Genomic DNA, 24,552 nt, shown 5'->3' with positions numbered 1-24,552 from the left:
AATCTTTTTAGAACATTACATTTAAGCTCAAAGTTAACCTGTTGCCTCTTCACAGCCATGGAAGCAAAAATTGACAGTAATTCATCTCATTCCACTGTCTCTGAAGCACCTTATTTTAGATTACTAGTGGCATTTATTACTTTCTGTCATGTGTTTTCATTATACAACTATGTATCTTCTCTCTCTAAACTCTGTAATGAAATGTCATAGTTCAACAAAAATAAGAAAACCTAAAGCTATGTACTTCAACATAGATGTGCTGGAGCTAGAAATGACATTTAAAAGAACAGGCAGAAAATTGTTTCATTAAAAAATGTTTTGTCCTTCAAAAAATAGTACAGAAGGAATAGTGCTTACTTATTACATTCATACTTAAAAGAGCACTCAAATATAATTGAAGAAAATAGTAGGGACTGGGGAGATGGCTCAAGGTTTAAGAATATATACTGTTCTTGCAGATGACCCGCGCTCAGTGGGGATCAGATGCCCTCTTCTGGACTCTTGAAACACCTATACTCACATGTGCACAGTCCCACACATACACATACATATACACACATAATTAAATTAAAAACAAAAATAAATCTTAAGAAATGCTTGAAAAATACTGCCTTCTGTAACTGGAAGGACTACTGAATAAGAAAAAGTTGGAGAATTTAGGGTCAGGATGGAAATATTTCCATTGCTTTATGTCACCAAATGCTTAAAAGTGCACTGGCAATGACAATTAACATCAACTAGAATTCTGCAGCAGATTCTGATCATAAATAATATCTGCACTTACAAGAGAACCTACACTTCAACAGTCTGAATTATGTGCTAGGCCAAGATCTTAGTTATTCCCTTTTAGGAGGCTAATCTTATCATCTACTAAAGTACCAGGAGAGAAAAGAAACTCAGTCCAAAATCTTCTATAAATACCTTAGCCTTGCTCCTCACATTCTAACTCACTAATATACCATTCATTATTTAAAGCCTTTTTTGTGCTGCTTGCTGTGAGTGACCCTGTGGCACAGTCATGCCTTTGTACTAACTAAACACTTTCAAATGAGATCTAAGATTCTAGACCGTTAAAACTATTCCTGCTTTGTGGTATAAGAAACCACCAGTCTTGCTCACAATACGACAATTTTGTCAAAGGTATTTTGAAAACTAGGGTCTCACTGTGGCTCAGACTGGCCTGAAAGTCACTATAAAACCCAACCTGGCTTAAAACCCTTGGAATTTCTCCTGCCTTGGCCTATCAATGGCTAAGATTAAAGGAAGGTGCTACTACACCAGCTCAAACGATACTTTCTCAAGAGGTCTTCTTTTACCACTCCATGATTAACTCCAGCCAGGCATTTCTATCTTCATTCTCTGTTTTAGTTTCCCTTCATTATTCATCACTAATATGTTCACATATTACATATCATACCACATTACAATTCCTGCTGTCTACAACCTGAATACCAAATGTTGAAGAAAGCAGAAATAACCTACTTAGTCTAGAACCCAAGATGGTCTTATGGTCTAGAGATTGCCAACTTGCCCTATGTTCTTACATAACAGAGAAACAAACACTTTTTTTTTCAGGCCACTATTTTAGAATCTTTGCTATTTCAGTTTACCCTTTTGTAAACTGATATCTTCTCTCACATTAGAAAGTAAGTTAAATGAGGGCAGACTTCTGTCTGATTCACTCACCAATGCATCTCTATCAGTAGAACACAATATATGGCATATGGTAGGGAACTCCATGAATATGTACAAACTGATTAAACATACAACTTTTTATCATAACTACATCAACAAATCACATTCATTATATCAAGAAGTTAAGTTCACAAAAATCCACATTGTACACAGATGAGGAGGCCCACACCTGTAAGCCCAGCATGTGGGAGACAAAGACAGAAGGGGTGCAAGCTGAAGGCCAACCTGAGCTACATGGTGAGACCCTGTCAAAAACAAACAGATCCCAATTGCTCCCAAGACAGTGCTACCAAAATTGGTATATCTTTCTCTCACTGCCCTACCTATATCAATGTTATCTCCTTAGAATTTTCCTAGACATCCTACCACAAACAGATCTAGAGCCAGGTATGGTGGTACACACTTTTAATCCCAGTACTTGGAGGGCAAAGATAGATTTCTTTGAGTTTGAGGGCAGTCTGGTCTACTCATGAGTTCCAGAACAGCCAGGGCTACGTAGAGAGACCCTATCTCAAAAAACAAAAGAAAACAAACAAGAAACCCAGATCCTAGGAGCTTAGGAGACTGCACAGCAGGCAAAGGGCTTGCCATTTAGGTTTGGGGATCTGAGATCAGCTAGAAACCACATGAAAGCTGTGTGGGCATAGGAATCTGAAGGTGGTAGAGGCAGATACAGGGGATTCTTGGAGCAAGCCGGTTAGCTAAACTAACTGAACAGGCAAGCTATGGATTCAAATGAGAGACTGCCTCAATATATAAAAGTAGAAGAGCAAATAAGGAACACACCCTATGTCAAACTCAGTTCTGTCCGTGTTCTCGTGTGTGTGTGTGTGTGTGTGTGTGTGTGTGTGTGTGTGTGTGTGTGTGTGTGTGTGTGAATTACTTCCTCCTTTCCACTACTATTTTTAGCTGCTAATAAGTACACAGGATTTTCGTGATTCTTTTTGTTTGTTGTTTTCTGCCCCATGTACTGGGAGTAAAGACATATATCACTGCATCAATTAATAGCACTTAGTCCTCTTGCAGAGGACAGGAGTTTGGTTCCCAGCATCCATATCAGGCAGCACACAACTGCCTGTAATTCTAACTCCAGGATCAAAAGGCCTTCTTTTGATCTCTGAGAGCACTGTACACACACACACACACACACACACACACACACACACACACACACACACAGAGAGAGAGAGAGAGAGAGAGAGAGAGAGAGAGAGAGAGAGAGAGAGAGAGAGAAATGGGAGAGAAGCCTGGAAGCATGCTGCAGCTCCCCCTTTTCAGCAGCTGTGGTTGGTAGCAAAGACCCTTCAGAGAACTCTTCAAAACCAGCCACTCTATATCTCTATCTCCAATCCCCAACAGTCCCATCTTCAGCTGCAGCTTTGATGGGGCCAAAGAAACCTTCTAGCAAGACCAAGGGGAAAAACTGCCATCCTGTTAAAGGCTGTGAGAGATATATATATATATATATATATATATATATATATATATATATATATATATATATATATATACACACACACACACATAGGAATGAGCTGTAAGACAAAAGCAAAACATCCAAAGACTGACTTCATAAAAAAAATGTCTTAAACTTGTGGACAGTTGTTTGTTTATGTGAAGCAATCCTTTCCCCTTCCCCAGACAAGGAAGTTGGAATCTTGCCGAGTGTTTTGAAAGTGGTATTAAACTGGCCCAACATCACTGCAAAGCTTAGCCATGGGAATATACCACAGAGAGAATTTGTTACAATTTGCTATTTTCAGAGAAAAGTCTCAGACAAGTTTTGATACTGGGACTTAATGGATATCAACTATTCAACATGTACTTACTACAACTTATTTATGCAGAAGAAAACATCTCCATAGTGGATTCACAAAAATGAAATTTATGTTAAGACACAATACAGCCTAATAGCACAGTATGCCTATTGCTCCTATCCATTATAGATGTTTGAGATCTTCCTTCAGGGTGAGAAAAGATAATAGATATATAAATTTCTTCATTACCAGTTCTCAAAAAAGCAGCAAATAAATAAATGGTTTTCTTTTAATAAGAAAAGAGACCCCAAAATTTTACATTAAAATCAGAAACGCAGGCTGGGGAGATGGCTCAGTGGGTAAGAGCACTTAGTTGGTCAGCAAGCAAGAGGAACTGGGCTGAAATCCCCAGCATCTACACGAAAAAGCTAAGTGTGGCCATGCACACCTGTAACTCAGTCATGGTTGGGGGAGTAGACAAGAGGATTGCTAGGGCCTGCTGGCAGCCAGCCTAGATTCAAGGAGAACAGATACACAGCACAAAAGGATCAGGAGTTCAAGTTCAGCCTGAGCCACACGAGATACAATCTAAAAACATGAAGTAAAATAAATGTAAGACAAATGTGGTGCTCCACACCTATAATCCCAGCATTCTAGGAACAGAGGAAAGGATATCACCTTTGTCTCTGCACACGCGCGCGCGCACACACACACACACACACACACACACACACACACACACACACACACACACACACGAGAGAGAAGAGAGAGAGAGAGAGAGAGAGAGAGAGAGAGAGGGAGAGAGAGAGAGGTGCTGAGGGAGGGGGATCATTTATGGTATAAGCCTGGGTAAAATAAGCAAGACACTTTAGCCCCCCCCCCAAAAAAAAGAGACAAAAAAGTAAAGAATAATTTTTTTAAAAAGATTGGGGAAGGGCAAGATGACTCAGCAAAAAGTGCTAGCCATCAAACCTCAGAATCTGAGTCTGATCCTCAGAACTCAAATGGTGAAATAACTAACAAGTTGTCCTCTGACCTCCACACCTGTGCTGTGGCAATCCTTCACCCATCTTCACTCACAAAAGAAATAAACAATTGTAAAAAAAAAAAAATAGAAACTTCCTGTGAGTTATTCTTCACTGTCAACTTGACTAGATTTAAAATCAACATGGCCCACAAACATAGAGATAACTGATTTCTACAATACTCAAAGAAACATGAGTTAAGATCAGAAGGAAGTAAAATTTCTTTCTTTTCTTTTTTTTTTTTTTTATTTTGAGACAGGGTTTCACTATGTACCTCTGGCTGTCCTGAAACCCACTAGGTAGCCTGGGCTATCATCAAATTCCAAGTGATCTGCCAGCCTCTGCTTCTCAGTTCTGGGATTAAAGATGTGTGCCACCATGACAGGCAAAGGGAAGTAAAATTTCATAAAACAGATCTGCCAAAGGAAAAAAATCAAACAAGTGTTGAAAAGATATAAAACAGCCAGGCACGGTGGCACATACCTTTAATCTCAGTGCTCAGGAGGTAATTGACAGGTGGATCTCTGTCAGTTTGAGGCCAACTTGGTCTACACAGTGAATTCCATCTAAGACACCAGGGTTACGCAGACATATCCTGTCTCAATCCCCTCTCCAATTTATAATAATGGAAACTTTAGCTATAATTTATGAAGTTCAAGACCTATCATTACTAGCAAGTATGAAATTTCCACATGCAAGTCTGAGTGTATATGTATATAAGCATAAATCCTACAGATATACATACACACACCTAAAGACATACTGTTCATAAGAACAACCAAAACCCCGAAGAACACTGGTCCACAAAAATAAGAATAGCCAGGAGTCTGGAGAATGGGCTCAGTTGGTAGAATGCCTGGCATCCAAGCAGGAGGACCTGAGTTTGATCTCTATACAACAGAAAAGCCATGGTGAGTACCTGCAATCCCAGTGCTAAAAAAAGCAGAGACAAAAGAATCCTTGAGGCTTACTGGCTAGCTAGTCTAGTCAAATCAACTAGTTCTGAATTCAATGAAACCCTGCCTGAAAAATAATATGAAAACCAGTTGAAGAAGATAGCCCAGCACTGATGGCTGGCCTAGACATGCATGTGCACATACACATATGTGCATGTACTCCCCTAACACTAACAATGAATAAATATTAAAAACAACAATCAAAATGAAGAGGAGGGACAAATGCAGGTATATTCCTATTATAGCTAATCTTGAATGTCTACTTCATGGGCTTTAGAATGACTATGGAAACAAATCTTTGGGTATGTCTATGAAATATTTTTCTAGATTAGGTTGGAGTAACAAGAACCATCCTGACTACAGGTTGTCCCATTCTACAGATTGGGGTCCCGGCAGTATATAAAAAGAGAAGGCACACTGAATACAAGCTTTGTGCTCCCTAACTGTGGATATGTGATCAGCCTCTTCGTCCTCCTGCAGCCATGCCTCCCCTGCCAAGACACACTATCTCCCAGGACTGTAAGCCAAAATCAACCCTTAAATTGCTTATGTCAGGTATTTTCTTGCAGCAGTAAGATGAGTTAACTAATTTACTTCCTAAAGTGGATTATTACTCAGCATGAGTAAACTACACCTGTATTTTAAACAAACAAACAAAACCCAACAGAACTTTATAGGGACTTGAGATAATAGTACAAGAGTTAAAAGAATCTGTTACTCAATCATGAGAACCAGAGTTCAGATTCCAGCACTGTTCAGATTCCATAGAGCAGCTCAAACACACCTTTAATATCAGCTCTGAAATGTCCCAATGCCCTCCTTTTGGCCTCCATGGATAACAACACACACACATGCACATACACTAACAGACACATAGACACAAGTGCGCAAACACATAAAAATCTTGTAAAAAAGATAACACTGAATTAAAAAGTTATTAGGCATTTTCTTATTTAGAGGTATTTTATTATAAAAGTTATTAGACTTTAAATAAGAAAAGAAATAATGTATTATGAATGTGTGCATATAAATGTGTTTAAGCATTTTTAGATGGTGTCTCAGTATGTAGCCCAAAATGACCTCAATTTACCATTTAGCCCAGGCTAACATTAAAGTCCTCTTGCTTCATTGTGAGTGCTGGGATTATGAGAGTACATCACCACAGCTGGCTTTAAAGTAGTTGTTTGTAAATAATGAATTAATTATAAAAACTGAAAGTTTCACTGAGAGTGGTGGTGTACACCTTTAATCCCAGCACTTGGAAGAATGAGAGGCAGGAGATCTCGAAGCTTGAGGCTAACTTGGTCTACAAAGTAAGTTCCAGTAAAGCAAGGACTACACAGAGAAAAACTGTCTCCCAAAACAAAACAAAACAAAACAAAACAAAAGCTGAAAGGTTCACAATAGTAGGTAGGTAGGTGAGATATGACAGTAGCAATATAGGTAAATAACATTATAATTTAAGTTAGGCAGTTGACATTTAAATGTTTATTATTATGCACTGTATTTTTATGTATTCTGTATGTATCAAATATTAGTTTTTAAAAACTTAAATTTAAACATAATATCTAGGGCTAAATAAATGGATCGGTGGTTAAGAGCACTGGTTGCTCTTCAAGAAAAACTAGGTTCAAGTCCCAGCATCCACATGGTAGCTCGAAGAGCCCTGTAACTCCAGTCCCAGAGGATCCAACATCCTCTCATCGAATCTGTGGGCACTGCACACACGTGGTAAACAAGCATACATGTGGGCAAAACACCCATACACATAAATTAAAAATAAAGTTTAAAAATTAAGTGATTTTATAGGGGTAGTTTGTGCACCATTAAAAAAGAAAGTCCCTGATGGTGCACGCCTTTAAGCCCAACACCTGGGAGACAGAGGCAGGCGAATCTCTGTTGAGTTCGAGGCCAGCCTGGTCTACTAAGTGATTTCCAGGACAGCTAAGGCTATTACACAGAGAAACTCTGTCTTGAAAAATTAAAAAAAAAAAAAGTCCTGTAACTTGCCTGAAAAACTTGCACAATGTTAGCTACATATTAGAAACTAAATAGACACTTGTTAAATGCAATGAAAATTTCATAATTACTTTAAATAATTAATTCTAAACATGAATTCTAAAAATCAATTATGTCTTCCGATTTGATTACATTTGATTTTATTTTGATTACACTGCTTCATTAGTATCTTTGAAAAGTAATACATCTAAATTTATATAAGAATATTTAATTACATTCCTTTACAGCTATTCTCTTATTGTTTTTCATCAAGGTCAATAGTCTAACCTAATTTCCCAAATGAAAATGACTTTTAAAAAAATAAGTTATTTACTTTTATGTGTGTTGGTGCTCTGCCTGTATGTTCCTTCCTGTGTGAGGGTATCGGATTCTCCTGGAGGTAAAGTTACACGGTTGTGAGCTGACACGTGGGTTCTGGGTGCTCTTAACTGCTGAGCCATTGCTCCAGCCCCAATAACTTTTTAAGCAGAATGCACTTACAGAATTCATTTCATGAAGTGAGTCTTTGCTTATGGCTGCCATCCTTTTGGATGAATTCGACTATAAGAACCATGGAATCCAATCCGTTATTGGTTCTCAAGTACATACATATATCAACCATCCATTCACTTCCTACTATCTACTTACTATTTCCTAGCAGCTGCTACTCAGCTAGCCAATCCATGGACTGCCTCTCTCTAACCACCATTTGTAGCTAACTATCCATGAAAAGACATGGTATGTACTCACTCATATGTGGATTTTAGACATAAAGGATTACCAGCCTACAATCCACACTGCCAAAGAAGCTAATAAACAAGGAGGACCCTAAGAGAGATATACATGGTACCCTGGAGAAGGGGAGAGGTTCAAGATCTACTGAGCAAATTGGGAGCACGAGAAGAGGGGGGAGGGAGCTAGGAGAATGAGAAGGGGAGAAGAAGAGGGATACTGAGGACATGAGGGAGCAGAAAGTATGAGTCAGGAGAAGAATACATGATAACAAGAATGGAGATAATCATAATAGAGGGAGACATTTTTGGTTTACAGAGAAATCGGGCACTAGGGAAATGTCTGGAGATCTACAAAGATGACACCAGCTAACTATCTCAGCAACGGAGGAGAGGCTACCTTAAATGCCCTCCCCTGATTATGAGATTGATGACTGACTTATATGCCATCCTATAGCCTTCACACAGCAGCTGGTGGAAGTAGAAGCAGACACCCATAACTAATCACCGATCTGAACTGGAACCCAGATGCAGAGAAGGACCAGTGAAGAGCACAGAGGTCCAGACCAGGCTGGTGACACCCAGAGAAACAGCTGACCTGAACATCCGGGAACTCTTGCTCCCCAGTCTGATAGCTGGAATACCAGCATGGGACTGATCCAGACCCCAGGAACATGGGTTTCTGTGAGGAAACCTCAGAAATCTATGGGACCTCCTGTAGAAGTCCAGTATTTATCCCTAACATAGGTGTGGACTTTGGGAGCCCATTCCACACAGAGGAATACTCCCTGAGCCAAGACACACGGGGGTGGGCCTAGGCCCTATCCCAAAGGATATGAAAGACTCTGATGACACCCTATGGAAGGCCTCACCATCCAGAGGGAGCAGAAAAGATATGTGACAGATAAGGTTTTAGTTGGGGGTGGGTAGGGGAGGACGGGTGGGAGAAGGGAACTGGGATTGTCATGTAAAACAATCCTGTTTCTAATTCAAATAAAAAAAGTTGGGGGAAAAAAAAGAAAGATGAGTATCTCTTGGGAAATAATTGCAGGCAGATACTAGTAAAAGCAGTAGTCTTGTTCTCTAGAAACCCTGCCCAGAATATTCTAGCACCAAAACTGTCCTTTCCATTAGTATTGTCTGCCAAGCAAGTAACACATTTGGGCTGAGTTTAAAACTGAAGAGAAACTAACCAAGACATGGGTCTACATTTGATTTCCACTCATTCAGATCAGTGTAAAACTGAAAAAGTTTAATTATCAAAAGCCCATGAACAGTACTTTCTAAAACATGTCAACTGGAACACTGACACTGGGAACTGTGGGTGACCAGCCTAACAACTGCAATCTTAGGACTTGTCAGAGAACATAATTCTGGGAAAAAATCCTACAATCCATTTCTCCATATATGTATGTATCCATTGCTTTTTATTTCTCTGGAGAATCCTAATACAATATGCAGATGTATATAAGGGACTAATGCTTCTAGAACACATAAAATAGGTCCTGGTATTAGTCTACTTTTTGCTATTGTAATAGTCATAAGAAGTTAATAAAAAAAAACCTACAGCTAAAACCACTCTATAAACCTGCAACTTACTGATAAAATCATGCATCAACAATTCAAGGTTGTCTAAAATAATTATTTCTCAACACTGACATCTTAACAGAAGACAACTTCTCAAATGGTGGTAAGAAAAAAAGGGGGGAAGGAACAGCTGTTTGAGGATTTGGGGTATACAGCAGATGACAAGGCAGGTGATCAGGCTCTGAGTCCAATCCCCAGCACCAAAACCAAAAATATTTCACTGTAAATTTTTACATATATGAACTAAGATTATTTCTATCTTTATGCAACAAGGGCAATATTATTATTTCTGAAAATCCAGCCCCATTAAAATTAGAATACAATCACAAAAATAGCAAAGCACAAACATTTCAATAAGGCTTTTAAATTTTTAGACAACGCACAAAATACTTACATAAAAATTAAATCTACACCTGTAATTCCAGAACTTAGAAGGTGGAAAGAGAAAGAGTTCAAGGTCATCCCCAACTATCCAGTGAGTATGAGGCCAGTCTGAGCCACATGAGACCATGTCTTAAAAAATAAACACAAGAAAATTATCAATTCAACCTGTAAACTGAAAAAAGTTCTATTCACTATATTTGATTATTATAGCAAATACCTTTAATATATTAAGGACAAATTGCTTGAGAAAGTCAATGTTGTAAATGTTTAAAACTAGGGCTTCTTAAACTCTATTTGTGATAACTTTTGCTTGAAAGACTTTTACCTCACCATAGATATACACATACATAAAAGATATATAAATCAAGAATTTGCTAATAAAAAGTCATAAAGGAACAAGAATGGGGAGCTGGCAGGTTTCACTTTACAGATCTATTGCACTAGTCAATGATACACTTAGGTTTAAGTTGGAAAACTTTATGCTGTGTGTTTTTAATTGCTATTAAAAAAACATTTTCCAAAATCTACAGAGAAACCCTGTCTCGAAAAACCAAAAAAACAAATCAAAACAAAAATAAACATTTAAGCTGGTTGTGGTGGCATGAGCAATTGGAAGGTAGAAGCAGCAAGGTTAGGAGTTCAAGGTCAGCCTGAGCTACATGAGACACCATCTCAAAACATGAAATAAAATAAACATAAGACAAATGTGCTCCACACCTATAATCCCAGCATTCTAGGGGCAGAGGAAAGGGCATCACCACAGCTCCGAGGTCAGCTTTCTACACAGTTAAGTTCTAAGTCAGCTTGAGACAGAGTGACACCTTGTGTTAGAAAAAAAAAAAAACCCAAGTTATTTGAAAAGAACTGCGAGAGACAATTTGGCAGTTTCTAAAAAGAAAAAAATCAAAAAACAAAATTATATAGCATGGTCTAGAAATCACATTCCTATAAATTCATGAGAATTGAAAACATGTCAACACAAAGACTTTCAAGGCAGAATTATTTATAACAGAAAAAAAAGTAAAAGTAAGTTAAATATCCATTAGCTGAAGAACAGATACACAAAATGTGGCATATCCATGTGATGGAATATTTTCAACCTTAAAAGAAAAAAGTACTGAGATATGATACAGTATGTAATAAAACACTGAAAATATGCTAAAGAAAGCAGTTATAACAGAGAATGCACTGGGGTCTCACTATAGAGGCTAGGCTTGTTCAAGCTTACTAACTTCCTGCCTTAGCCTCTTGAGTGCTAGGATTACAAGTATTCACATAAAACTCAGTTATACAATTGTAGTTTTGGGAAATGTCTGGATTTGGCAAATCTGGAAAAGAAATGTAGACTGCGGACTATCAGACACGAGTGTGGGAAGACAATTTGGGATTAACAGTTGATAACCACATGGTTCAGTTTTAAAATGGTGGAAATGTATTGGAGTTAGAGGATTGTACAAAATTGTGACAATACTAAAAACCACTTAAATGTGTACGCCAAAATGCTGGATTTTTATATGAATTATATCTCTATCTCCATTTTTACAAGGAAATGACAAATACAAAGGAACAATGAGAGCAACAGCAGCAAATCCACAAAGTAGTGAAAGCCTTGAGGTATTCATTTGTAAAGAATCCCTCTGGTGTCGTACAGAAGATAACTGAAGAGTACAGAAATGGATAAGACCATCTATTACAATGGTCCAGATAAATGAGAGCCCAAGTTTGAACTTGGATGGTGTTGGTAATGTTAAAGAAATGGGCAGGTATTAAAAGCACCTTTAGATAGGGAAACTATTAGGATCTGCTGATACAGTAAATGTAGAAGATGCAAAGAAAGAAGGGGCTGAAGAGATAGCTCAGTCAGTACAGCGCTTGCTATCCAAGCACTGGAACTCCACTTTGAATCCCAGCACCCAAATGAAAAGCCATAGTACAGAAGCTTGTATAAGAGTTCTGGGGAAGTGGAGACAGGTGGATCTCTGGAGCTCACTAGCCAGCCACCCAGCCTGCTTGCCTAGTACACTTGGGGAGCCCCAGGTCCCAGGAACAGACTCTGGTTCCAAAACAAAAAAAAAAGGTGGATGGCTCCTAAGGAATGATACCCAATGTTCACTGCTGTCCTTCACACGCATATATACTTGCACACATGCATACCCTACACATACATGTAGACACAGATAGATACAGAAAAAGGGGAGCACAAAAGATGGCTACTCCATTTATTGTTAGTACCACTAGATGGGAAATAGTGCTATTTATGAAATCACAGAAAACTAAAAGAGCAACAAATATGAAAAAAGCAAATATGAATTGAGACTAGAATGGCAGTTTTGAGAAAAGTGGCACCAGCTAGGTGTAATAATACACTGGTCATTTAAAAAAACACAATTCCTACTCCACTCTTAGAATGGTATAGTCCTAAATACCTATTCCATAGCCATGTTATCTAATACACCAGAAATAGAAGTGTTAAAGAATCTGCTCTTAGCCTGGCGGTGGTGGGACATGCCTTTAATCCCAGCACTCAGGAAGCAGAGAGGCAGGCAGAGCTCTGTGAGTTCGAGGCCAGCCTGGTCTACAGAGTGAGTTCTAGGACAGCCAGACTATACAGAAAAATCCTGTCTTGAAAAAATGCTCTTAAATAAAGGTCTGACTCCCAGTCTTTAAAATAAATGACCACCATAACTAAAGAGATGGCTCAGAATTCAAGAGAACTTGTTCCTTTTCCAGACAACCTGGGTTCAATTTACAGCACTCACATGGTAGCTCATAAGCATCTGTAACCCATGTAATCCAACATCCTCTTTTACCATCCAAGGGCACCAGGCATACACACACATAGAGGCAAAACTCCCATGCACATAAAATAAAAATAAGTCTTCAAAATTTTTAAAATGAATGACAAATACTCAAGATTATAAATCACTACCCTGCACCACTGAAGTTTCTAGAGGTATCTATCCATTACTTAAGCCACATAACTGAAGAACCCAATCACATAATTTTGTATGAAGTAGTGATTTATTGACAAATACTCAAGATTATAAATTACTACCCTGCACCACTGAAGTTTCTAGAGGTATCTATCCATTACTTAAACCACATAACTGAAGAACCCAATCACATAATTTTGTATGAAGTAGTGATTTATTGCCTCAAATGTTAATTTCATTTCAGTCTCCAACTTACTGTTCCAAATCAGAAGAGTAGGACATTGGAATCATGATTTCAGAAGCAAGTTTATGAAAAAAAATGTACCGCTGTTATAGAGACCCAAAGCTGTCTGATATCTAGTTTTATCATCACCTTTTATAAACTCTAAATTTTATCATAGAAAACAAAGCACTGGAAAAAAGGGGAAAAAACAAAGCAAGGCTGTACTCTTCCTGCTATGTTATAGACTAGATGCTATTGTCTCTTCCCTCCCAAATTTATAAGTTGAAGTCCTGGCCCTCATCATGATATTATGGTGAGACTTTTGGGAGAGAATTAGGTAATATGGGTAGAACTATGAGAAATGGGATTAGTATTCTTCATCTAAAGCAAAATCCAGTGCCTCTTTCCAAATGTCTACTTCATTTGCTATTCAAGGTACAAAGGCAAGCATGATGATGTGTGTCTGTGATCCCAACACTGAGAAGGTGAAGGCAGGGGAATCAGGAGTTTGAGACCAGCCTGGGCTACATGCAGTCCCAACTCAACCAACCAACCAGTCAATTAATCAATCAGATACTATGACTTATTGGCTTCACATGAAAATTGATCTTATATGTACATCTTCCATCTCAAGAACAGAGCGTGTATCTTATAATCCTCTTTAGCCCTTAATAGGATGTATTTAAATAAAAGCTTGAGTCATATAACATTTTCAGAAAAGAAGCCTAAGCTAGGCACAATAGCACATAACTACAGTCCCAGTTACCTGAGAGGCTAGAGCAACCCCTTCCCATGTGTGTGTGCACCCATGTGCATGTATGTATGTGTGCCTCTACATATGGACAAATGTCAGTCCTCACTTTGTATCTTTGGGTTTCTATTGCTGTGAAGAGACACCATGACTACAGCAACTCTTATAAAGGACAACATTTCATTGCAGTGGCTCACTTACACTTTCACAAGTTCAGTCCATTATCATCATGGCAGGGGGCACGGTGGCATGCAGGAAGACATGGTGCTGGCTACAATTTGATCAGAAAGCAACAGGAAGTAAACTGTCACACTGGGAGTTACCTTGAGCATAGAGGAAACCTCAAAGGCCACTTCCACGGGTGACACACTTTCTCCAATAAGACCACACCTACCCCAAGAAGGCCATACCTCCTAATAGTGCCATTCCCTTTAGGGGCCATTTCCTTTCAAACCACCACAGACCACTCCCTGGCCCCCAAATGCTTGCAATCATTTGCATTTAGTCCAAATTCAAAAGTTCCCATAGTCTATCACAGTCTCAAAAATATTTGAAAGTCCAAAGTTTAAAGTCTCTTCTGAGATTCATGCAATCTCTTAACTATAATCCCCTATAAAACCAAAGTCAAAAAAAACAGATCACATACTTCCAACATAAAATGGCACAGGATATACATTAACATTCCAAAGCATAGGGAAGGGAGCATAGTGAGAAAATACTAGACCAAAGCAAGACGGAAAACCAGCTGGGCAAAATCCAAATTCTGCATCTCCATATCTGATGTCAAAACACTCTTTAGATCTCCAATTCCTTTCAGCTTTGTTGACTGCAACACACTTCTTTCTCTTGGGCTGGTTCCACTCCCTGTTAGCAGCTCTCGTCAGCAGGTATCCCATAGCTCCGGCATCTCCAACATCTTGGGGGCTCAAATTCACAGCTTCATGCAATGGCCTCTCTACTAGGCCTCCGTTCAGGGACACCCCTGACACATGTCTGGCCTCAGCAGCTTTCTTTAGGTGAGGAGGCAAATTCCACAACCTATTTCTTCTATCCTTAACTCTAAAACCAGAACCATGTGGCAGAACTGCTGGAACATGGCCCCCTCGTTCAATTACATCTTCACCAGCTTTCTATTTTTCGCTTTCTACACTTGGTTGTCCTGAAACTATAGACCATGCTGGCCTCTGACAGCCCAGTGCAGGGATTAAAGGCTTGCAAATCATACCAAGCTCTAAGCTTTCCTTTAATTCCTTTTCACAAATTGGAAATTTAGCTGGGTGGGACCTTGCCCTAAGGTCACCATTCCCTTTATTCCATTTCTTAATCTGTTTCTCTCCTTGAAAAGAGGATTTAGCTCTATTCCACTTCCTGGTGTCCCTTTTCTCAATCTGTACATTTTGTATTTTTATTTGCTCAGTTCGTTCTTTTGCATTATAAATCTTCATCAGAGTTAACACTAATAACCACATGACAGAGTCTATTCTAGGCTGTTTTGAGATTTCCTGTGCCAAGAGAATTAATCCAGAACTTCACTTTAGCCTTGGTCAAACTTTTCAGACATGGTCAAAAGCAGCCACACTACACCAAACTATCACAAGACTGGTCTCTAGACCACATACTAAAATTCTTCTCCTCTGAAACCTCTTGAGGCAGCATCTGACAGTTAAATCATTATCAACATCATTGTTTTTCATGACCCTACACTCCTACTAGTATGGCCTGCTGCTTTCATAACCCAAGTACCAAAGTCCAAATTCCCCCAAACAAAACCATGGTTAGGCCTTTCCGAGCAATACCTGAATTCCTGGTACCACCTTCTGTCTTAGTTAGGGTTTCTAATGCTGTGAAGAGACACCATAGTCACAGCAACTCAAATAAAGGAAAACATTTAATTGGGGCTGGCATACAGGTTCAGAGGTTCATGCTGGGAAACATGGTGGCATGCAGGAAGACATGGTGCTGGCTACAACTTGATCAGAAGGCAACAGGAAGTGAACTTCCACACTGGGCAGTACCTTGAGCATATAAAAGACCTCAAAGACTGCATCTACAGTGACACATTTCCTTCAACAAGACCACACCTACTCCAACAAGGTCATACCTCCTAGTGGCCACTCCCTTTGGAGGCCGTTTTTTCTTTCAAACTGCCACCCCTTGTTTGAAACAGGGACCACTGCTTTGCTAAGTGGGCTTCTGGAGACTCTCCTGTCTCTGTCTCCAATCTCCCAGTGGGGTTGCAATGGGATTATAGACACTTGGACTACTGCATCTGGCTTTTATGTGGGTTCTGGGAATCTGAATTCAGGTCATCAATCAAGTACTTTTACACAGTGAGCTATTTTCCCAGTCTATGCTTTCTTTAAAATAAAATGGAAATGAAAAGGAGCTGAAGTTGTGTACTATACTACAGACACCTTAATCCACATTGCCACAAAGTAGATTAATTGTGAAGCTCAAAGGACATCCCCACTGTTCTCACAACAGGTATAGCTTACATAATCTTCTCTAACCCAGCTGTTATTTGTGACTGTTCCCTACTGGCTTCTGCTCCCTGGCGATCTACTAGCTTGCCGCAGAATTGTTACATTTCCTTTACAACAGTAAATAGCCTGAAACTTGAAACTAACCAGAAATATATTTTGGAGGATTTCCTTGATTACCCAACTTAAAACTCATCCTGAAATAAAATAATATTTATAAGTACTGCCTTAAATTTATCAGCCCAATAATTTAATAATTTCTCCCCCTCTCTACCCGCATATATGTGTATTACAATAAAAATATATATGGGGTATTACAATAAAAATACACATACACACATATAGGGGTTATTACAATACAAATACAATACTCATCAGCATGCTTACTATATGGAATTATATTGACTAAAAGGATATTTATATTTATTGTCTATGAACTAAGGTATGTATAGAATGAGATATGAGAAAGGTGCAAATGAATGTTGGGAATGTAAACAAATATATGGAACAAGGAGAGATTTGGGCAGTTATGAAAGTCCAAATAGAAATCCACGAACTTGGTGATACTCCAGAGAGGAAACCAGCAAGTGTTGACGCTAAACTGGCAGAAACATCAATACTTCCTGGCTCCCCCACTGGGTGCATCAATTTATTACAGGCTGGTTGCTCTTCTGCTGCAAGTGACAAAGAGGGAATGCTGTCAACAATATGAAAAGAAATGACTCATTATTAGGAAGCATGGTTGTGGTAGCAATGAAAAGATAGGATTTCTATTAGTATCAGAAACAGATTCAACTCCAATGCTGACTAGCTTACTGACCTTGGAAGTAATTTTCTTTCAGTATCAATATTTCCTAACAGCCTTCAAACAGGGTTGAGGTTTATTTCACAACACAATTGTAAATCCTTCATGATCTGCAATTCCTCTGCCCTATGTTCCTATTTTTGGATATGGGAGACAGGGTCTCCTATGGCTCAGACTATCCTAGAACTCAATGTATAGCTCAAGTTGGGGTTTGAGCTCATTATCCTCCCATCACTGGGTTTGTAAGGCATGCACCACCATGCCTGGTTGTTCTGCCTTTGTACTACCCTTACATTCTCAGTACTAAATACTAAGTAGGGTTATTCTGAATTTAGAGAAATTACACTTGCCACAATGAGTAAAATAACATAAAGCAAATGGACATGGTGGCGCATATCTACAACCCTGTCCCTTGGGAAGCTAAGGCAGGAGGATTCAGCATTTGAGGTCAGCTCGGGCTAAATGATGAGTCCAAGTCACTCTAAGCTGTAGAAACAACCCTATCTCAAAAACAAACAAAAATGTAATACAAAGCTCTTCTAGAATTAACACTGCATCTTTGGTTTTCAAAACAGATTTGATGTGTTAATGACGTTAGAAAAATGTGTTATCAACTGTACCTAAGAAAAAAGCATACAAATGTACTTATAATTTTAAAAGCTGAAGATAGTATATCAATCACAGTTTTATGAAATGGCAGGAAAAGGGAAAGGTTTAAGGGTTCTCTTTCTAATGAATAGAGAAAAATAGTTTCAGTAAAGGGCAAACTTTTCCTGACCACTTAGTGGGACATGTAATGTTATTTTTTTTCTCATTCAAAATAATAGCATAGCACACTATCCAGTGAAAAGGATATTATTCCTCTGCTATATGCTTTTTTTTTAGCTTAGTCTAAAACGCAGAGGCTTCTCAGTGGCTGCTTTTTCAACTAATAATTAATGACCCAGTTTATGTTGTTAATTCAGTTCAAAACAATTCACAAGCACTTACTGAACATCTACAGCTTACCTGTACTAATGTCAAATCATTGTCAAAACAGTTTTGACTTTTTCCAAGAATATATTGGTGAAGAGGATGGAACTGGGAAAGTACTGTCACATTAATACTTCAAGATAATGTGGACTAGAGGAGCCTAAGGAACAAATGATACCCGTTTGAGCCAGGTAGACTTCTTCAGCCTTCTCACACTCTATTAAATATTTTGGGCATGATATCAACGATAGCCTGTATATTACAAATACAAATCATCTTCCTAAACCAGATATTGTTAATCTAGCACCATCTAAAAAGTGCATCTTCTATAATCAAGAAGTCAACCAATTTGCAATCCATCCATACACTGCAGTAATTGAGGGGCTGACTGCCCACGTGGAAAGGGCATCCAGTGCCCGTCCCTATCTGCAGTGCTGAACACTCACTCATCATTAATCTGCACTAGTATTAACATATGCTGCAGCTGTACTAATATGTTTGCTCTATGATCACTGCTGATCTTCTCTTATACCAGGTCAGAAAACAAATCTTAAGTGAATAGAATAAACCTGTGAAGCATACCAAATTTGCCTGGAAAACCCAGAACCTTCTTCCATCCAACCAGTGAAAGCATCCCATCTCAGTGATTTCAGACATCTCAGAGGCTATCTTTTTAAAGCAATATAGATATACAGGAAGCTCACCATCGGCAAGAAAAAATGTATTTTTATTTTCCATCCTATATGTCTGCCCTCTTGGAAAGAACTGATTAACCATGGTTGATAAGCAACCAGCCTTGACTTCTTCCACTCAACAAAACGGTATCTGAACTCACAAAACAAGCTATCCTTTGAGTATCATGAAGACAATGGGTATCTTCCTGGGGCCACTGGTTGTACTGCCCCACAGGGTGGTCTGACACCCCATTTAGCTTCCACAGGTACTAGGCACACATGTGGTACACAGACATACATGTATGCAAAACACCCATGTCCATAAAATTAAAAAAAAATATGGAAAATGTTTGCTCTTACATACACCTTCATGCCAGCACCGTTAGCAAGAAATAATTTAACAACTAAAAGAGAGAAATTTGTGACAGACTATCAATAAACCTTTAAGCCCGTGGATTATAAAACTTTATACAAAACTGTAAAATTCATATAATCACTACAAAATGTGTTAAAAGACAGAATGACTTCAAAGTCCATCCTAAATCCCAACTAGTCCAGACTTCCAATTAAATACACCTTTGTAGCAAATTCATTGAACAGGCAAAGCTATTATTACATATTTGTTGTTTTTACAGAGATGTTGACTAGGGACAAGTAGTGTTCTTAAGAAGCCCCCACAGGTCTAACTCCCAAAATGCTGTACACTAAATCCACTAATCTCCTGTCAAAACCTGGGCATAATGATGCAACTCTATAATCCAAGCACTAAGAAAACTAAGGCAGTGGATGGAGAGAATTCAAAGCCAGCCTAGACTATGGAACAACACTATCTGCAAAAAGCAGTAAGAAGCTAGATGCGGCACATGCTTTTGATCCCAATACTCCAGAGGCAGAGGCTGGTGGATCTCCGTGAATTCAAGGATAGCTTGGTGTACACAGTGAGTTCCAGGACAGCTGAAGCTAGATAAGAGATCCTGTCTCAAAACAACAATCAAGCAAGCAGAATCTCACAAAATGCTGTCTGTCAAAAGGAAGTGACACTAGCAGTTGTAGAAAACACCTGCAATCCCAGGACTTGGAAGGTGGAAGCCAGGATCAGAAATTCAAGGTCATTGAGTCTAAGGCCATCTGTGCTACGTGAGACCCAGTCCCAAAATGTTTTTAAAAGTTGTAATTTATCAGAAAGGACAATTATTAGTGGCAAAGATGGCCATGGCCATGTCTTTTTTTTTTTTTTTTTTTTTTTTTTTTTTTTTTTACCGAGACAGGGTTTCTCTGTGTAGCGTTGGAGCCTATCCTGGCACTCGCTCTGGAGACCAGGCTGGCCTCGAACTCACAGAGATCCGCCCGCCTCTGCCTCCCGAGTGCTAGGGCCATGTCTTTTAAAATAACAATTAATCACTATTTCTTTCAGCTGAAAAAGAGAGGAGCTGGGAAAGAAATGACATTTTAAAAATGACTCACAAACACAACTGTGCTATATGAAGATGATGAGATTCCTAAGTGATTTGTGCCTCCCATAACAGGTTTAAGATACAAAGAAAGCCTTACTTTAACATATAGTCCTCTACTGTTCAATGGCCAACAACTATAACTAACACTACTATACTTAACATAGCATCCAAAGTCAATTTCAGATGCACATGACTGCCAAAAAAGCATAATTGATTTTGAAAGAATTCATAGCCATATCTCTAAAATATTAAAACAATTGTAGAATTTGGACTACATCTACTGGGCTGTGTAAGTTCCAATTACTTTAATTTACTGATCTAGTGATTTAAATGTGTGTACTACTAAAAGAATGTGCTCCATGTAGATGACTATAGTGGATGATTTACTAATGAAAGGATTTAAAATTTTCCCACTCCACCCCCCAAATTTAAAGCCACTTTTAGCTGTGAGAATTTGAAAATGTTTGATGGTATATTCAGAGCAATGATTTGCAGTTTAATTCCTTGCTCTAGGCCTAGGGCTCAGACAGAAGTCCTAAGAACCTTCCAGCTTATGACACTGGAACAAATTCCTAGGACTTACCATAGTCAGGGTTGTGCAGTAAAATGCAAGCAGCTGGACATCTTAGTTGAAACAATGAGGTCAAAGCTCCCTTTAGTATTAGCAAAAGTGAGTCTCTGCAGAAATCTGGGAGAAATGGGAAGTACCAGCAGGCTGGCACCTTAACAACTGCTGCAAATTCTACTGCATGCCCTAGCTTTGTGGGCCAGCACTGCTTAATTTTTACAGAGGCGATGCAGATCACTCTCAGCAAAAGAAAACTGCATTTGGATCAACACGGATTGTTTAATCTCAATTGTCCAAAGCCTTAAAAATGGGAATGGAGGTGTCAGCATCTTAATTTTGTGCTAATGAATTTAACATGACTCGGAGAACAGTTATTTTCTAACATATGAGTGCCATGTGAAAAGATTACCCCTTTTCCTACGCATTACAATTAGCTTTCTTATCACCTTTCCCTTTTTATCACCCCCAAACAACACTTCAAAATCACAAGAACCTATGTGAAACAGAACTAGGAGGTACAATGCTCTTTTACAGTCTCAGGCTAAATGTGAGAACAAATTTCAGTCACTTGCTTCAGCAAAGCATCCAGGACAATCCATTTCCCATGGCTCCTGAGATCCTTGATATGCACAACCTTTGCTGCTAAGTGCCACAGGTACTAATCACCTCCACCTTCGTTGTCGTGTTTCTTTCTGAGTGAAAGAAACATTCAGCAGAACCTCAACAGAGTATGTTATACTGATGATATCCTAAAATGGAACTATTAATTGTGATTATTAAGCAGGGGACATTTGTGAAAGTTTCAAATGTAGGAAAAAAAATAAGGGCAAATTCATCCGACCTAAGAAAAATATCTCACCAATGACTTAAGTAGAAATGACTCCACAAAAGGTACCAAATTGTCAAGTTCTTAAGTCTATCCTAAGGGTGACGGGGAAAGCACTCAGCATTCCGCCGCCCCCCCCCCGCCCCTTAACTACAGGAAAAAAAATGAGGATGAACGCTTTCTTTCATATCCCGGGCAGAAATAAAATCCTATTCCCGCCTCCTCCTGTACAAACGGCAGCGTGTAAGAAAGCTGCTGTACTTTCTCCGTTCTTAATGTACCCTCTGAGGAAACAGGTTAATCCAAAAAGTCAGTAGCAGTCAGAAATGGCTCCCCCACCCCGGGCAGGCCAAACTCCCCACAGAAACACAATTCCCCTTTCGGGGATGGGGGGCTAGGGAGGGGAAAGGTGGCCAGAGGAGCTCAGCTGCAGGTTAGTGTCAAGCAGACGGTCCTCTGCGAGGCGGAGCCGGGCTCTGCAATGCTGGCGCAGCCTCGGGCGGTCGCTGCTGGCCCCAGCCCACCCTGCCAGCGGCCCTGGCTTTTCATCTTGCCCTCAAGGTGAGCTGGGAGGCTGAGTCCTCAAAGTTTGCCCGGCCTCCGGTCAGCAGCCGCCCTCCGGGCCGAAGCTGGGGCGAGGCTGAGTCCTGCTTTAGCCTGGGGCTCTCTTGGCCCCTACCTCTCTCCTTTTGGGCCACAGTGACAGATGTGGGTTTACCTCCATGTGCTTCTGGCAGAGGAAACAAAAGAAAGCTTCCTCCCTGGTAATCAAACGCCATCTTCCATTAATTGGGAAACTGACAGATCCCCGGGGAGCCCCCCCCGCGCCCCCCCACACACCCCGAATTCCCCGCGTCTGCCTCTGTCTAACAAGATCGCTAGTCTAGAGGCAGAGTTCCTCAGAGCCCGGGGGAGCCCAGGCTGAAAGGTCCTGGAGGCAGGGCTGGGACACCAGAGAACCCCACCTGCGTCCCCACCCAGGCCACACGAGGCGGCATGCTTCCGTTAAAATGGAAAGGAGGGAGGGTGGCTAGTCCCACTGGTCCCACTGGTCCCCCTCACTCGGCGACCAGGAAGGAGCGAAGGGGCCGGTGAGCCGGCTCCCCCGGTCCGCCTGGAGCAGCAGCGAGTGGACTCACCAAACGGTTCAAGGTCCGGCGGAACATCGCGTCCGAGGCTGCGGGCTGCCGAGCTGGGCTCCACCGGGCTGTCTGGGAAGGCGCCGTCCACAAAACACACTGCGGCGTGGGCCCGCGGCGCAAAGCGGACAGACAGCTCGCTCGCTCGCCCGCTCGCTCTCTGGCTCGCTGAGCTGCCCCGCCGCCAGCCCGCCGCCTACCCTCCTCGCCTCTGCGCGCCCCCGCCCGCCCGCCCGCCCGCCCGCCCGCCAGCCAGCTCGCTTGCTCGCTCGCTCGCTCGCTGCGCGCTCACTGCCCCGCCTTCCCCGTAGCCCGTCCCCCCCCCTCCCCGTCCCCAGCCCCAGCCCCGGCCCCAGCCCCGGCTCCGGCCCGCCCGGCCCGCCCGGCCCGGGGGCGGCGACCCCGTCGCTCCCCTTATCTGGCCCCGGCAGCGCCTGGCGCTCCCGCCACAGCCCGCCTAGAAGCGAGCCCGGGGCGCGCGGGGGAGGGACGGCGGGCGAGCGCCGGGCTCAACCTGCGCGAGGAGGGGCGCTCCAGGCTCCCCGGCAGTGCCTGACACTCGTCCTGCCGCGGAGTCCCCGCCCGATTCCCCGCTAGCTTCCGCGGACGCCCCTCGCGGGTGGCCCGCGCCTCGCCTCGCCTCGCCTCGCCTCCTACTCCCGGGTGTCTGCGGGAGCCGCTGCCTCTCTCACCCCGGCCCTAACTCGGCCCGCGCTTTCGCCCGCCACTTCGGCTGAGGGAGAGGGGGGGGCGGAAGCCTCGCTACGGCCCACCGCGCTGCAGACGGCCGCCCCCGTTTCCTGGCCGGGAGTGGCCGCTCTCTGAGGAAACGGCTCGGGACTAACGGAGAGACGGAGGAGACCTAGCGCGCGCGAGCGGGCGAGCGGGGCGGGCGGGGCGGGGGCGGGGCGCGGGCAGCCCCAGGAGTTACAAAAGCCGCCCCCTCCCGGGGCTACAAACTCCGAGGCTCCCCTCTCGGCTCCCACCTCCACCGCCTTGCCCTGCTCGGATTTGGGGTGTGCAGTTGTTCCCCTGGGCTTTGCTTTTCTTTCGTGCAGCTCCCCCACCTAAGCTCCCTTACTTCCACTTTCTCTGGGAGGTTGTAAAGTCGGGCTTTGTGTCGTGGCTGCTGCGCAGCGGGGCGGGATTTCCCTGCCACCCTCTCCTCCATCACCCGCCCTTTTCCATGTTCCCGGTGCACCCTGGGAGTTGTAGTCCAACAGTTCTCCTAGCCTCTTACTGCGAGCTGGGAGCTCCCCCATATGCCCGGCTAGGGTTTGCTCACAGTGTTGCTTCTACAAGGAAGCTGAGGGGATGAAAGGGCTGAACCGGGGTTCTCCTTACCAGCTGCATGTGGAAATGTGAACACTGGGTAGATTCTTAGCTGTGGGAAATGTGATAAGGAGGATAAATAACATAAAGCTCTCAATGCTGCAAACCTTACCCAGAATCGACATTCACTCAGCGTTAAATCCTACACGCCCTCAACCTGCTAACTGAAAACTGCAATGTACAAAAGTTTCAAACCTAAAAATGAAAGCTTGCTCAAGAATCCCCTTGGGCCTCAATAACTCTCCCCTCCCACCCCTTT

The 24,552-nt window shown here is 41.6% G+C and overlaps 1 protein-coding gene and 1 non-coding gene across 5 annotated transcripts in view; both read right to left on the bottom strand.

The window, feature by feature from the left end:
* The window catches only part of Atp11c (ATPase phospholipid transporting 11C), a 179,564-nt gene extending 156,364 nt beyond the window's left edge, over nt 1-23,200 (bottom strand). For all 4 annotated transcript variants that reach the window (XM_027433416.2, XM_027433414.2, XM_027433415.2 and 1 more), the window contains exon 1: nt 22,962-23,200. In XM_027433416.2, the coding sequence (XP_027289217.1) occupies nt 22,962-22,988 (27 nt within the window). In that variant the 5' untranslated portion in view covers nt 22,989-23,200. The remainder of the gene's footprint in view (nt 1-22,961) is intronic.
* Nucleotides 17,087-17,165, bottom strand: Mir505 (microRNA mir-505). The gene has a single exon (NR_105251.1). It is a non-coding gene; the product is annotated as a microRNA mir-505 (primary transcript).
* Nucleotides 23,201-24,552: the final 1,352 nt, after the last annotated feature.

Source organism: Cricetulus griseus, chromosome X, assembly GCF_003668045.3.
Source record: "Cricetulus griseus strain 17A/GY chromosome X, alternate assembly CriGri-PICRH-1.0, whole genome shotgun sequence".
Taxonomy (NCBI): domain Eukaryota; kingdom Metazoa; phylum Chordata; class Mammalia; order Rodentia; family Cricetidae; genus Cricetulus; species Cricetulus griseus.
The sequence above is the reverse complement of the archived record's forward strand: the minus strand, read 5'-3'. Positions and strand labels throughout refer to the sequence as shown.